General features: G+C 37.3%; 1 protein-coding gene across 1 annotated transcript; it reads left to right on the forward strand.

The window, feature by feature from the left end:
• Positions 1-507: 507 nt before the first annotated feature.
• On the forward strand, positions 508-16,104 carry LOC311086731 (uncharacterized protein). The gene is made up of 25 exons (XM_084119753.1): positions 508-551; positions 668-2,366; positions 2,588-2,671; positions 4,087-4,254; positions 5,062-5,145; positions 5,267-5,434; positions 5,525-5,686; positions 7,947-8,027; positions 8,110-8,184; positions 8,338-8,490; positions 8,745-8,903; positions 9,096-9,164; positions 9,469-9,657; positions 9,777-9,935; positions 10,117-10,188; positions 11,099-11,158; positions 11,436-11,510; positions 11,624-11,704; positions 12,339-12,488; positions 13,629-13,787; positions 14,228-14,311; positions 14,393-14,536; positions 14,671-14,829; positions 14,962-15,060; positions 15,147-16,104. The coding sequence occupies exons 2-25, from the start codon at positions 832-834 to the stop codon at positions 15,349-15,351; spliced, it is 4,374 nt and encodes a 1,457-aa protein (XP_083975879.1). The 5' UTR covers positions 508-551; positions 668-831; the 3' UTR covers positions 15,352-16,104.
• The last annotated feature ends 1,239 nt before the right edge of the window (positions 16,105-17,343 follow it).

The following is a 17,343-nucleotide window of genomic DNA, read 5'->3' on the forward strand; positions in this document are numbered from 1 at the left end:
TATTAAACTCAAAAGTCACAGGAAATATTAATATTTCTAATAATTACTTTCCAGGTGAGTGGAAGTGTTTCTCTATTGGTTGAAATGCCACAGCGGAACATACATGTTGTCAATAATAATACAAAGCACAGATGTCCAAAGAATTAAATGATATACTTTTTGTAAGATTTGTAATAATCTAAAGTTTTATTATTCCAGCTGTAGGACCTGCAGCTGAAATCACAGGTAATATACACCATTTGGTAAAATTACACCTGTACTGCAATTTTTTACCATGTTTACACATGTACTGTCTTGACCTTATAAACAGTTAAAGGGACAGCGCACCCAAAAATGAAAATTTAAAATGTATTCACCCTCATGCCATTCCAAGCCTCTATGACTTTCTTTGTCTGCAGAACACAAAAGAAGATATTTTGAAGAATGTTGGGGGTAACCAAACAGGTTGCCATTTCTCAAAATATCTTCTTTTTTTTTTTTAAAGGTTTGGAACAGAATTTGAGTATGACAGAATTTTTCATTTTTGGGTGAACTACTTAGGTAACTATTAGGTAAAAAAACTATTTATTTACTATATGGTGAGAATTATCAGTACTTGTACAATGAGTAATGATTATACATTTGGTCAACAAAATCTAATATCTAAAATAAACCATCTTTTTTGCAGATATAAGCTCATTGATCACAGAATACAAGGAGTCCATACTGTCCGAATATGCCTACATTACAGAATACACTTCCCGTGCCGGTGAACAGGTGCTGCTTAATGACCGCTACATTGATCCACTGATTGTTCAGAAACACAGAGAAAAGAAAGAGCGAGAGAATGAGATGTGCTCTAGAGGAGAACGATTCTTCAACACAAGAGAAAGTAACCAGAGAAACCAAAACATCAGCCTTGATAAGCTGTTCAATCCAGAGAATGGCCCCAAAAAAGTGACTCCAAGGGCTGTGATTCTCCAAGGTGATTCTGGAAGTGGGAAATCAATCACTGCGCAAAAGATCGTTCTGGACTGGGCCTCTGGAGAGCTCTACGCTAGACTCTTCGATGTAGTGTTTCATCTAAGATGTAAAGATCTCAGTGGTCTCTCAGGAGAGATGAGCTTGGTGGATCTCCTTAACTGCAGTTTAACTCCTAATGAGATTGGTCAGATCTTAAAAGACATACCACAGAGGATCCTGTTCATCATTGATGGTTTTGATGAACTCATGCTTTCCTCATCCAATGAGGCATTGCCACCAAAACCAGTCATTAAATCACACCCATTGGCCATTGTTTGCTCTCTTCTGAAAGGACGTATGATGAGAGAGTCCTTCCTGCTGGTTACTACAAGATCGAACGCTGTTGACAAACTGGAGAACATTTTGAAAAAGCCTCAATGCTTCATGGAGATCATGGGATTTTCCGAAAAAGGAGTGAGTGAATACTTCCAAAGGTTCTTTGAGGACGAAGAGTTTTCAAGTCAAGTGTATGAGCAGGTGAAGAGACAAGAGATGCTCTACACCGCTTGCTTCATCCCGGTCATCTGTTGGATTGTCTGCACAATTTTCAAAAGAAAAGGAAAAGATGGTGTTGTAACTAGCGAGTTGACGACCACCACGTCCATATTTGTTGATTTTGTGTTGACTCTGTTGAAGCATCACAGTGGTTCGAGTCAGCATGAAGACCTCGACCTCCTCAAGAATCTGGGTCAGCTAGCCGAGAGTGGAATGCCTAAACGCCAAGTCCTGTTTTCCAGAAACGATCTTCCCAGAGCAATCTCTGAATTACCAAACATTCCCTTCCTATGCAAATTCCGCCATCAAGAGAGAACTAATCTGAAGGAGATGTTTGGTTTCATGCACCTCAGCTTTCAGGAGTTCTTCACCGCTCTGTTCTATATGTTAACAGACGAGGCGGATGCAAAAACAAAAATCGAGGAGCTATTGGAATCAGCAGGCAATGGGAGGCGCAATGAGTATCTCTTCCCAGTAATCCGGTTCCTTTTTGGTCTCTCAAACAAGAAAGTGAGCCGTTTAATCCTGGGGGGAAATCCACAGTCAACATCTACCGCTATTCGCTCCCAGTTGGAAAAATGGATCAGCAGAGTCATACAGAAGAACTCCATGGGCACAAATATTTTTTACAATAATGATTTCATACTTCATTGCTTGTATGAGCTTCATGATAGGGACATACTGAAGAACGTCATGAAGCTGTGGGAGCGCTTGGGTATTAACATACACTGGTCTTTGAAGGGGATCGACTGTCAGGTTGTGATGTACTGCCTCAAGTATTCTTCCCGCATTGTCAGTATGAATGTCAAGTGCAGTGCAAAAGATCTAAAGATGCTTCATCCTGCACTCAGCAGGTGTACATCTTTATGGTAATTTATGTTCTTAAATAACATGCTCTTACAAAAAGTATTTGTATTCCATGGTTTCCAAAGAATACCATCACAGTAGTGTCCAACAGTGTTATTACGATCTTATCATGTTCTAAAAACCTTAATGATGTATACAATGTTTTATAGTTATTATTATTATTATATGAAGGGTTTGGTTTATGTCATGAAGAATTATAGGTTTCTGTTTTTTGTTTTTGAAGGCTGGATTTTGATTCCTTATCTGACACCGATGTTAACCTCCTGACATCAGCCCTGGGGAGGAGAAAGGACGTGGACTATTTGGAGTATGTGCTACTCTTTTTATACAAGCAAGTATTATACATATAGCTGTGGTGAATGTGATTTCACCAAGTACAATATGTTCCTGGATTAACATCTTTGTTCATCCTGGAACAACATTCCAATCATCCAATCACATTTATAATTTGTGTCAAGTTAGGCTTACAACCAGGGTTAGGTGCTTCTACATCAGTGTAATTCACCTATAATTTGCCTATGATTTTAGGAATAAGTTATGGGTATAGGGATAGTAAAAAAATATTTGGACAGGAATGTTGTTCCAGTATTAACAAAATGCCTTACTTGGCAAAATCACAGTGACCTGCAAGTTCGGGTCAAACGGTTGTTGTTATTTTGCCAAGTAAGACATGCTCCTGGATCAACATCCATTGTTCCAGGAACAACATTCCGGCCCAAAAACATTCTAACCCTCTTTCTACCCCTAAACCTAACCCTACCCTTAACTTATGCCTAATGGCGCTTTTCCACTACACAGTACCAGCTCGCCTCGGCTCGACTCGGCTCGTCTCGACTCGGCTCTGTTTGGTTTTCCACTGTGTAAAAGTTGTACCTGTACCTGCTTCCAGGTACTTTTTTTCGTACCACCTCCGGCGAGGTTCTAAGCGGGCTGAGACAAGCTGAGGCGATACTAAAATGTGACGTGAAAACACGACAGATTGCTGATTGGTCAGAGAGAATCGTCACTATTCACTGCGTCATCATTGCACGCGCCAGACGGAGTATCCTGAATAAAAAAACAGCAAAAACAAAAATAAAAACATCCAAAAACAGCATACACTCGATTTCCTCCATTGTGCTGTGTGTGTGGGTAGTGGGTGTGTCTCGCGCGTCTCGCGTAAAAGATTAAGTCACGGCAGTTTCCTGCGGCGTCGCTATGACGACCAGGTACTATTGTGGAGGTACTATCTGCAATGGAAAACGGAGCGAAAAGCGAGCTGAGCCGAGCCGAGGCGAGTCGAGTCGAGTCGAGTTGAGCTGGTACTGGTAATGGAAAAGCGCCATTAAATTAGAGGGAAATGATAGGTGAATAAGAATGGTCTAGAAGCCATGTTGTAAGCCTAAACTTGACATTAACTGTAAGCCTATCCCTCAGCTCTGATTGGTTTATTGGACATTGATCCAGGAACATGTTCTACTTAGTTCCACCATGGTGAACATGATTTCACCATGATCTGATTAACTATTGTATCCATGTGTCCACATCTATACATGTTCAGAAATCTGTACATTCTCCTTTTCTGCATTGTTGTGAAATATACTTCTGATCCTCCTGTTCAGGCAATACTTTATATTTATTTATCCAACACAAATCCATGTTTTGCAATTTTAAATGATTGGAAAGAAAGCAATACAGACAACCTGCTTATTTTTGTAAAGCAGTGTTATGAATGCATTGCAGCATGGAGGATGGAGCCCTGTCAGATGCAAGTGTGCAGACGATCCTGAAAACCCTCACTGGGCAAAAATCAGTGGGTAAAATTCGACTGGTGTTGAAGAGCATCAGCGATGCAAATGTCGATTGGACCATGAACTTCCTTGTACAAAAGATGATGGATAGAAGGTTCAGGTAAACCAAATACAATGACGAACATGGTTACAAACAGGTAGCTGACAAATATCATAGACATGAACGTTAAGGTACGTAATTATAGGGAAATTTGAGCATAAATATAGGCAACATATGCATACATTTCTATAATGTACATACATTTAGTGATATGTACTCTATATGTAAAAAAATTGGACAAACTCAATTTAATTGAGGGCAGGATTTCCATCCAATAAATATGTGTAGCCTAACTGTCTAACTCATAAAAAACAAATTCATGCAGTGAAATGTAGCTAATTGAGTTGGTCCAACTTAAATTTGACCAGCTTAAATGAGTTGGTCCAACTTGCCGAACTTAAGTGAGTTGGTCCAACTCAATTTTGATCAAATAGTTTAGATGAAATGGATACATTTATTAAATGAGTTTTATGCTTCTTAAACTTAAATTAAAACATTTAATTGAAAAATCAATCAGGAAATTCTTCTTTTGTACCCCATAGAGACAAGAAACAAATCTTGATACTCAATAGTGCAATAGTTATTTAATGTGAAAAGTATTTTATTAGCCTATAGGCTACATAACATTTTCAGCTTTTTACAGAAAAGGGCCCATTTTTACAGTATAAATATTACATCTTGCCTCTCAATTAATGTGATGTGATTAAAACAATATGCATAATAATTATAAAAGAGTAAAGAATACTTAAAAAGTTTTAAGATGAAGTAGATGTGTCAGCTGCCCAAGGAACAAGCAGACATGCAGCCTTTTTACATTTGAAACCAGGTATTTTGTAGATTTATTCTCATTTCATTTGATTTTCACAGTGTATGCATTGCCAGTCAAGCAGAAACCATACATACGAGTCTTTGCTCAGAGTTCACCATGGCAAGCAAGAATAATTCTGTCTGGTAATTAAATTCATATACATTTTCCAATTCTCAGTTCAAATTTCTGACATTTATTCAGATAAGAATATAACATTAAAACTTGATATTTTAATAATTTATTAATTATTTTTCCTAATTTCAGGTTTACTGTTGGGCATTCAGAAGGGCATCAGGGTGAAATCTCAGAAAAGCTTGGTCTTTGTTATTATCAAGGGTTTTCAAAAATATCCTTCGCGCTCTGTCCTTTCTCTGCAATACCCATGACTGAATTCCTCAAGTCATCCCATAACCTCAGATGCTTCTCAGAGCTGTAGGTATTCTCATTTTACTTTAATATACTGTACCCATCCTTTTTGTGTTTTGACATGGATAACATTGGTATTTGTGTGTTTGTTTTAAGGAACAACATAGAGTTTGGTGTGAATGTGGATGCACTGCTGTCTTTCATAAGTTGTGTTCCTGGTTTAACTGAGCTGGACTTACGAGCAGAGTACCTGACAGATGTTTGGACCTCGAGAATTCTGTGCTACCTTCAAGTCAATCCCAAGATTGCTCACATAAAGTAGGAGCAAATAATGTTTACCTATTAAAGATATTGAGAATAGGCGCGCTCAACTCCCAAATCATTTATGGGTGCGAGTAGTAAAAATGTTATCAAAAATAAAGATGAAAAACCGCACTCTCAAAGTATAATTTCATAAATTTATTGTAACCATGTCCACACAGACGCGTTTCGGCCTAAGCCATCATCAGTGTGTACTGTGAAACACCGAGAAGATTGTTTCTTTTAAAAACATCAAATTACCAACATTGTGGAAACACAAGGAATAACACAACACAACAGGCCATAGATAATGTTCACATGTGACCCTTATGAACAATTACAAAAAAAATTAAATAATAATAATAATAATAAATAAATAAAAATAATTTATTCTATACATATTTAACAAATCAAATAAATTAAAAACAAATTAAATTGATCAAATTAATTTCAAATTACATGGTTTCACAAAAAACTATTTAAAGGCAACTCTTCATTTAAACCATTAGGGTATACTGTTTGAAGTGTATAAATCCAAAAGGCCTCTCGTTGAAGAAGGTAGCGCTCCCTATCTCCAACCCGTTGGAGAGGTTTAACTAGCTCGATGCCCTGAAATTTCAAAGTACAAATATCATGCCCAAATTCATTAAAATGTCTAGCTACGGGTGACTTAATATCGTGATTGCGTATGTTACTTTTGTGTTCGTGTAATCTTATTCTTAACTCTCTTTTTGTTTTACCAACATAACAAAGCCCACATGGGCATTTGAGTAAGTAAACAACAAAGGACGTACGGCAAGTAATTCTCCCTCTCACAGAGAATGCCTTGCCCGTCCATGGATGTGAGAAAGAATTACCCATAATCATCGCATTACAATTCCCGCAACTCCTACAAGGGAAATTGCCCGGATCAAGGGCTGTAAGCCAATTGGTAGGCGGAATATAAGAATCAGCTCTGACTAACATATCTCTCAAATTACGCGACCTCTTATAAGCAAAAAGTGGAAGATTTTGAAAAGACTGGCCGATCTGTGTGTCACTAGATAAAATATGCCAATGTTTATTCACTATTGATTTAATCTTACCCGACAGACGAGAAAATGTCGTAGATAAGACAACTCGATTATCTGAAATAGCTGTTTTTTTCTTAAAAAGTGATTCTCGTTCAATGTCACGTACCCTATCCAAACTAGAGTCGAGATTCGTATTATCGTAACCTTTAGAAAGGAAACGGTCATATACTACTTTCACCTGGTTTTCAAATTCTTCATCAGTACTACAAATCCGCCTTATACGCAAAAACTGACTATACGGAAGGCTTTTTTTCATAGATGGAGGATGATAGCTTTTAGAATGTAAAAAATTATTTTTATCTGTGGATTTACGAAATACTGTCGTCTGTAGAGTCTGTCCAGTAGATCTAAAAACCTTTACGTCAAGAAACGATATAGAAGACATACTGTATTCCAAGGAAAATCGTATAGAGTCAAGTCTAGAATTTAAGAATTCATGAAATTGATTAAGTTCTTCAACTGTTCCACTAAAAATGAAAAACACATCATCAATATATCGAAACCAACATTTCAAACAGTGATGGAAAATGTTACTAGGAGAATACACACAGTGCTGACCATGAATTATTTCAAATTTGAGAACGGCTTTTATCATCAAGTGAAAGGTACGGCTATGGGATCTCCATTTGCCCCTAATTATGCAAACTTGTTCATGGGCAAATTTGAAGCAGACTTTGTGTATTCTCCTAGTAACATTTTCCATCACTGTTTGAAATGTTGGTTTCGATATATTGATGATGTGTCTTCTATATCGAAATTTATTAAATTTATTTGATTTGTTAAATATGTATAGAATAAATTTATTTTTATTTTTATTATTATTATTATTTTATTTATTTTTTTGTTGTTGTTGTAATTGTTCATAAGGGTCACATGTGAACATTATCTATGGCCTGTTGTGTTGTGTTATTCCTTGTGTTTCCACAATGTTGGTAATTTGATGCACCTGATGGTGCTGATGATTTGAGGAATGAGGTTCACCTGTGATGTGTTTTTTAAAAGAAACAATCTTCTCGGTGTTTCACAGTACACACTGATGATGGCTTAGGCCGAAACGCGTCTGTGTGGACATGGTTACAATAAATTTATGAAATTATACTTTGAGAGTGTGGTTTTTCATCTTTATTTTTGATACCTATTAAAGATGCAATCTCTCATTAAATTTACAGCTGATTTATATTTCGATCACATTTATGATCTATTAGGTTTCATGTGAGCAACCTCATGATAAGTGATGACGAAAGGGTCTGTTCAACCTTTTCGGTCTTTAGAAAGCCATTTGAACCGTAAGTCATCCTTTCTTTTAATTTTGCTTGGTCCATCCAGCCTATGGTTGTGCTAAATAACTGTTAGTAAAATATTTTGTAGGTACAAGATGCATGACAGTGAAGGGAAAAATCCATCATTGACTCTTGCAATGGACAGATGGGCTCATGATATGGCGTAAGAATTCAAGCATGAAATATCCTGCATTCTTTTAACCTTCACACTTCAAGAATTTTATGAAGTTTCTTTTAAATTTAGGGCAAAGCTCATAACCATTTTAAGTCCTACTGCATGCACATTTACTGTAGGAAAATTATAATTTTTTTCCAGATATGGTAGCAGTGGAGAGCCGGCACATTCCCATTCTCTGGACAAACCGGCACTGGTGAAGCTCACGCTCAGTTTCCCTCCTCTTGAAGGGTCTAGTGTCATTTGGGAGGTTCTTTTCAAAAGGCTTTACAATGTCATTCAATTGACAGAACAGTGAGTTTGTAAAAAAAAAAAAGGAATTGTTGGGAGAACTTAAAAATGTAACGCAACATGATGCGTTCTGATTTTTAGGTTCTCTCAACTACCGTCTTAAAATATTTTCTATATTTTGTCCATTTTAATTTGTTCATTCAGTTTGTTCATTCACAACTTTCTAAACAAGACGTTTACAGTTGTCTTGATATATTCATTGGCTGAAATTCACCCAATACATTCAACAAGCTAATACATCATCTTCCTTTTTTAAGATGCCCAGAGTTGGATGAGCATACAGATTCTCTGCTGCAGTTTCTTCACTCTGTTCCTGGTCTGAAGGAGGTTAAAGTTTGGCTAAACAGCCTGATTGAGAGCTGGGCGGCTGGTCTGTTCACACTCTTCCTGTCTTGTTCCAGCTTACTTCACTTGCAGTAAGAATAACCGGTTGCATTTTTCCACTTGAAAACATACAAAGAAGTGACATGGTGTGAAAAACATTGTATAAACATTAAATACTATGGCATATATTAAAGTATCATGGTGTTATACAATACATCTGTAAGGAAATGGTTGTGTCTTCTTTTTGTACTTGCATCTAAACACAATAAATTCTCTTTTGGCAGATTGAAGACCAGTATGTCTCTTGTAAGTGATGTGGAGAGTCTGGGTGTGATGAGAGAAGAAGGAGTGAGGTAACACATCTTTTTTTTAAATGAACCCCAGCTATACTTTCTAACATTAGCTTAGATTTGTAATTGACATTTAGCAGTTATCTATATTTTCCCTGAGCTTTTTGCAGTGCTCTCTAGAATTGCTTTATAATGTTGTGATGCTGCCTTAGATATTGGGCGGGGAAAGCATCTGGTATTCTGAAACGGTTAATAAAAATATCACCAACTTTCCAACAGGTCTGGAAAATTCTGAGAGAATATAATTGCTTAAATAAATTTTTGTTCTTTAAAGAAGCATTATGCTATATTGTCCTCTGTTTTGCAGGCTCTCAGTCGGCTGTAACCATCTGAATTACGAGGATGACTGTTGTGATATGATCGACCTCTTTAAACCTCCAGAGCACAAAGTGGTTCCCTGCATCACCATCACAGTGACAGATGACTCTGAGAATGCAAATGCTGACTGGAGGAGATTCTTTCAGGCCTACAACCATCTGAAAGACTTGACTGAGTGGTAACTATTTCAAACCCAGGGAATGAGAGTGTTTGTATGTGTGAAATAGGGAGAGCGACAGACAAATAAGTAGTTTTAGTTCACAATGATTCAAAATCTGTTTTCTATGTTTTTAACAGTTCTTCAGAGTATGAAGAGAGTGTGTGTGATCTACTCTCTGCCCTACACGCAGCCTCTGGTCTGAAGAAGGTCGATCTTTTCTTCAGATTCATGACTGTGGACGGAGCGTCCAGAGTTCTGGATCTCATTCAGATGAACCCCAGTCTGAGTGAATTGATGTGAGAATTCAGTTCACTTTTTTTCATACGAGTACACACTGATGGTTGCTTGCAGACTCTTAGAGAAGGCAGTTACTTAGTGATGGTGACACGTATGTTGATCACTGCATTTCATGATGAGAAAGCTAATTTAATTACTAATAATAATGTAATTACTTTAATAATGTACTTTTTGGCTCAGTTTTTTGGCAGTCGAGCGGCCTGAGACAAGTAAAGCGAACTTCAAGAAGGACTACATGAATGAATTCGCCAGGTGAGGCATTAGTGATTTCTGTATTATAAAGAACAAGCATCCATGAAGACGTGCCAGCAACTAATACTTTATTAAAAAGCACATAGTTACTTAACTTATAAGAATAGAGAGAGATTGAAAAATGAAAGACTAACTCACAGTACTGCACTCCATCCTATTACTCGTTGATGCTATAAAGCTATAACATTATTAGTGCAAAACACAATACCAGTGTTATTTTAGTAACATTTTATATACTATAATAGCATTTATGATTTTTTTAATTAGCTGTTGTCTTTATTTTTTTCAGTTTTCATTTTTAGTTTGTTTTAGAAATTTTGTTTTGTGCTTTTATCATTTTTATCATTAAAAAAAAAAAAAAAAAAAAAAAAATATATATATATATATATATATATATATATATATATATATATATATATATATATATATATATATATATATATATATATATATATATATATATATATATATAGCTTGAAATAAATAAAAGTGAATTATTTAAGGCAACATTTTTTAAGTTTCATTTAATATTTAATGTACAAATCGAAAAAATAACAAAAAATGTAAATAGGTTATGTTTTAGTTAACAATAACAATGCACAATACACTGCAACAATATATTCACTTTCTATGATTGGTCATTAACAAACATGCTTAACGGGTCTGTAATTAGTAAACATTTGATTATGAATATATATGAGAATATATGAATCGAGGTTTCATGACATTTCTAGCCATTTCCACTGGATCTGTTAAGACTTATATAATAATAAATAATGAAGATTAATAACATGTAAAAAAAACATGAATTTGACAGCTGGTCACTGATCCTGTTTTGATTCTGTTTGAGATTTCACTCTGCTTTTATTAAATATTTTAAAATGTTGTTTTTTCTGTGGTTGTTTTTCAGTGTCCATAAGCCGAGTGAGAGTGAAGAGGACAGTGATTCAGACAGATCGAATGACTTTTGGTGGGATGAGAGTTTTTATTCAAGAGTCTAATTGGAAATTATTATACTTCTGTAATCTGATGTACAGCGTTTCAGAGTGTAACAAGATTTTCAAAGACATATATAGAACAAGTCTTGATCTAATCAATCAGAATCTAATTGAAAAGTGTCAGGTTTTGTTTGATTTCAGTTTGACTTTTTGTATTATTTGTGGTGAGGATATGCAATATATTTTTGGATTATTCAGCACAGTTGTATTTGAGTAAAGTATTCATATCTAACAGTGAAATATTCACAGGAGTCAGTCTGCAAGACAGATGTCAGGTGACAGCATGTCCTCCTCGCCTCTCAGTGACTGCAGCCATGAAATCAAGTGAGAAAATATTTTACATATAATACAATCACTACTTCTGCTCAAAACATCAGACTGTAATAAGTTAAATCTGCAAAGAAAGCTAACACAGGCTATGTCTCTTTTACCTGAAGCGATTCTGATCAGCTGGACAATGTGGAGCGTATTCTTTGCACAAATATCAACATGTGGAAAACTTTGTCTGGAAAATGCAGGTAGAGAGCACTGTACTTATACATACTGTAGACCACAAACCAGAATTATGGATATCCATGAGAGCAAGTTGATAAGTGTTCATTGGTTTGTTTTGGTTTGATATGACTTGGAAGGTCTTTTTTGAGTAATATTTAATTACTGTGTATTTTATGGTGCTACTGAGCAACTGGGAAATACTAGTAGGCGTTAAGCCCTATTTTATGCATTCCTGTAGCTCAACCAGTAGAGCATAGTGCTAGCAACGTCATGGAACAACTGTATGTTCGATACCCGGGAATGCATGTATTGATAGAATGTACCTTGAATGCAATGTAAGTCACTTTGGATAAAACAGCCTACTAAATCCAATATCTCAACCTTTTTAAAACAAGTGGATTCACATAAATCTTAAATAAAGTTTGAATGCCCTTCTAACATACTGTGTTTCTAGAAGAGCAAACATTAAAGATTCTTCCAAATAATTGTTTTATACTGTACAGTATGTATGCATCTGACTCAGTGTGTTGTTTTGAAACCATCATATACAGTTTTTCTGTCACCGAATTTTATAAAAAAAAAGAAGTGTGATATGTGTTAAGGCTAACTTTACTGTTTTATGTATTTATTTATTTCGTATTTCTATTTCCCTTTTAGCTTGATTTTAAAATGCAATGGCTCCAGTCCCAGCACACAGTCACTGCTCTCACGGATAGAGCTCACCCTGTCGGAAAACTCAGGAGAAACTAGCAGTGACTGGAGAACCTTCATACGAGCATATAACCGATGCAAAGGGATCTCTATAAGGTAAACATTTTTTTTTTGCCATTGTTCACTATGAAACAGAACCTTCAATTTAAAGCTGCCGTCGGCAGGATTTTTTTGATCATATTCAGTAAAACCGACACTATGATCCGACAGAACAACATAAATCAGCCGGTTTTAGAAAAATGCGCTTCTACCTCCACCTGGAGCGTGTTATTTGCTTTGCAAAAATCCACCCCTCCTGGTTCTTCTGGTCCAATTAGCGCAGGGCTGTGTGAGAGCTGTCAATCACAGGTCGTGCCCACGCCACAGATCCCCCCTCCCCTCTTGCGCACATTACAATATCACATGCACACGCCTGAAGTTCGCAGGTGTGTCGGATTGTACGAAGCGTGATGGCGGAGATAAAATCTACTAACAAGCTTCCAATTCCAATTCCTAAAACACCCAGAGCTAGAAGATCCAAAACAAGCAAGGAAAAGAAAATGATGCTTCGATGCTGAAAAGACGGGCGCGTTCACAGAAAATCTGGTACATGCGCACTGATGAGCACAAACTCGATGGGAGGTTGCTCGGTGAGAGTGGGGGAGGGGCATGAGAGTTGTAAACATTAAAAAATTTGTATAAGTCCACTCAATCTTCCAGGGTTGCCGACTGTAGCTTTAATATGAAATCAATGTTAATAAATTAAAGAGGCCATATCATACCCTTATACAGAGTCTTAATTTAGTCTCCAATAGGTTTTCATGTTTGAATGTTCAAAACACACATTATTTTCACATATTTTACCTTATTGCAGCATCTTTCTTCCCAGTCTGTCAGTAACGCTCTGTTTAGTTCCTGTCTCTATGAAGCCCCTCCTTCCCAAAAAGCGCAATGTGCTCTGATTGGTCGGCTGCACCAGTGTGTTATGATTGGTCAACCGCTTCCAGTTTTGGAAATGTCCCGTCCCTTACCATAACTAACTTGTTTTTTGTCTATGCCTTGAGCGGAAATTATTTAAATGATTGATATTGTCAGATGTATACGTTTCCGGAAAGAAAATTCAAGACTACAGTGGAGTTCAGAAACAGTGCGCACTGATTTAGAGAATAACTCCCTTTGGACTGACTATACACACTAGAGATAAAGCATAATATGTTCTCTTTACCTAAATATGAATCACTTTCCATGTAACAACAGAAGTCCTGCATTTCACGAGAGTGTGGACTCTCTGCTGTTGTCCCTGCACTCGGTGTCTGGTCTGATAAAGGTGCAGTTGACGACGGACAGCCTGACTGAGAACTGGGCACCAAAGATCCTCTCCCTGTGTCACACATGTCCCAGCCTCCATAACGTCTGGTATGATGATCTGCCAATACTTCTGCTAGAAAGAATGAAAACCAAATATTCTGGTAGATAACTACGTTTGTTCCACATGAAATAAAATTAAAAGTTACTAAGTTATGATAGTCTTTTCTTCTCCGTTGTGACATATATCTGTGTGAAAGGGGTTCTGGAATAAGAAAAAATGCAGGGCGGGACTTGATTTTGAGGAAAGATGGTTTTGGTTTTGGAAAAAATGCTGATGGTTTTGCTCACAACCATCTGAGCAAACTCAGATGGTTGTGGTTTGCTATTGGTCGATCTATTTATTATTATTATCATGCAGTTTTATTATGTTGTTGGTTTATTGTCTTATACTGAAAGATTAACTTAAAGCAGGTGGATCGGATATTATGGTACATTAAAATAAATATTTTTAAAATACAGCCGTTTTTTTTTTCTCTCTCGTCTGTCAGTTTGCAGGTGGAGTATGATAAGAGACACAGTGTGCTAAATGTGTGTTCCTCTTTCATCATCACCAAAAACATCACAGACTCTACGTAAGTCCATCTCAACTATACAGGCTGTAAAGAAATGACACAGATTCCTAATATGAGCATACATGGTCGTCTCTTTTCTAGCTGTACAGTTGAGATTCGGTTGGCCCGTGATAGCATGATATCCCCATCATTCATTTCATTCACATCACCATGTTCAGAGATTCCTAAACTCGATGGACAGGAACTCTTTGAAATCATTGACCACCTTAAAGGTTTAGAGGAAAGGTAAGGATTCTACCATTTCATTATAAACGTGAAAATTAATAGGTCATAGCAAATATGCACCATATTTATCATTTACATACAGTGTACAGCCAACAGTGAATTTAACATTTCGGATTTTTTTGCTCATAATCCAGTTGTTCAGAGCACGAAGAGCTTGTGGGTAATTTGATTTCCAGCATACTCTCTGTTTCTGGTCTGTGGAGAGTCGGACTTGAGATCAGCAGTCTAACAGAGAACTGGGTGAAGAGGATTCTGTTCTTAGCCGAAGTCTGTCCCAGTCTTCAGGAGATCAGGTAAGGAAAAGAAATTGCAGTTTGTCACTGAATGTAGTTTTTTGTTATTTAGACTTAAAATTCCTTTTTTCTTTTTTGATATTGTTAACATTTAAATGGAAATATTTCTACAGTATTTTAATGTTGTTTCAGATATGACTGCATTGAAAGTGGTGGCTTGTTTTTGGAGGATGTTGTGAGGATCCTCCAGAGCTCTCAGATGGATTCAGATTGCAGGATTATCCTCACAGGGTTTGTCCTATAATCTTATTTATCCATTTATTAAAGAATTGCACCATTAATTATGGTTTAATGACTGTTGTTCAATCTCTTTGAAGGATGAAGTGCGGTAAAACGATGGATGGGCGCACTGAAATCATGATAGACACATCCAGATCATCTTCAGCCTGCGATGAGAAACTAAAGGTCACCTTCTGCAGGGACTCTCTCACAAGACTATTCACTATAGAGAACATTGAGACAGAAGACAACAATGATGATGACCCTGAGTTCCCTGATGATGAAGACTTTATCTTTCTTTAGAGATTATGGCAAAAAAATATCCTAAAATAAGAGTGTTAAACAATCACATAGTTTATTATATTGTTATCTTATTTAGAGTGACAGAGTTTTAAAGCTACTCTGTGTGAGATTTACTCCCATCTAGCGGTCAAATTGTATATGACCACCAACTGAATATTACTTTCTAGCCCCTCCCATTCCGAGGGTTATTTAACTCCTACGGTGGCCGTATTATGAGTAATCTCCCCCTCGCATTTGTCACGGTGCCACTGAGTAAAAGCGCAAAAGGCCAAACTTGTTTTCCAGGTATGTCCCTCTTTGGCTAATGTGGAGCCATCTTTAATCAAGATGGAGGCGCAACATAGCTGTCGCCATTTGAGTGACTCGCTTGTATGTATTCTGAATGGCAGATTCTATGCTTACTAGAATTAGTTGGTGGAAGTAATTACACATGAATGAGCACATATCATTTTGAAAGAACAAATAGTTTTTTGCTAAGAATCAACTTAAGAAAATTACACTGTGTAGCTTTAAAGAATCAGTGAAAATTTGTAAAACTGGGTTAACTGTGGCTTAACTCTATATTGTAAAATGAAATTAATCAGAACAAAACTAAACATCAAGCGTAGCATCAGTTCTGGTAGGTCACGTAAGTCAAGCTCGCATCAGCTGACTCTCAGCTGATCCACATCTACCAATAGAGAGCCTAAGTCCCTCCCCTCCGCTTCCGGCTCATGGGACCTTACTTCGGAAAAAATATGTATGGTAGTCAATGGCGAGAGACAACTTATCTCTTTATTCCGTCTGAACTGTGCCCTGAATTACACATATGATGTTTGTCAATTTAAAAGATAATTATGAAAGTCGCAGTTTGTCATAAAACAGAAGAGTAACATTTAGTTTTATGTGAAAATCGCTCAATGAACTACATCTCTCGTCTCGCACTATGTACGTCACAAGATCCGTTGCTCGTATGTGTGCAGTCTGGTACAAAACACTCAGGCATGACGGCGTAACGTTACAATTATAATGTAAAACTATAGAAAAAATGACAGACGTTAGCTTCAGTAAAGTTAGCTTCATTCATGGAGAGAAAAGGTATGACGTCACACGTGCGCCTTTTGGGTTTGTAGTCTCTGTAATTACGTATTTTCACAGTCATATACCTCAACAATTTTACATCAAACTGCGACTTTCTTGACTTTAAAATGTATCTTTTAAATTGACAAACATCATATGTGTAATTCAGGGCACAATTCAAACGAAATTAAAATATTTGTTGTCTCGCGCCATTGACTACCATACAATATTTTTCCGAAGTAAGGTCCCATGGTGGTCAACCGGAAGGGGAGGGACTTAGGCTCTCTATACATAGATTTACGATGACGTCACATTTCTGCCGCAACTCCTTACGGCGCCATCTTGTGTGTCAAGTGGGTCAAGCGTTTGTGTTACGGAGCATGATAATATCCTGAAGCAATGGGTCACACCTGTGTTGTGTGGGGCTGTACGAATCGTGCTGATCCCGACACGACGAAGAGACAATATTTCGATATTCCAAAAGTGATTTATCACCAAGGAACAGAGACGGAAAGGCTTTCGTACAAGAGACATAACGCGCTAGCTCTCATCGGCTGTCAAATCGCTGTACCCAGGCGGCTACTATCGACACAGCCCTTGAGAGGTGTTGGCTGGGCAGAAGCACACTCTGACGATTGTCCACCTTCATCACTTTCTCTGTGGCCACATCAGCTGGTCGAGCCAGAGGCAGAGGCTACACCTGGAGCACATCGCTCCATGCCTCTGCTCTCCATCTCTCTCCTACACTAAATTAGTTCGGAGCGTTGTGTTGTTGTTGTTTTTTTACCCAGATGGTGTTGTCTAGACACTGAGTCTAAATGTACCGTATAATAAGGGCTGTGCTGATATCAGCCGCCTGGCTACAGCGATGTGAACCGTCAATGCAGGGCTCCAGACTAACTTTTCCACGAGGGAGAGAGAGCAAGACAGCGC

Source organism: Abramis brama, assembly GCF_963993115.1.
Source record: "Abramis brama genome assembly, chromosome: 7".
NCBI classification, from domain to species: domain Eukaryota; kingdom Metazoa; phylum Chordata; class Actinopteri; order Cypriniformes; family Leuciscidae; genus Abramis; species Abramis brama.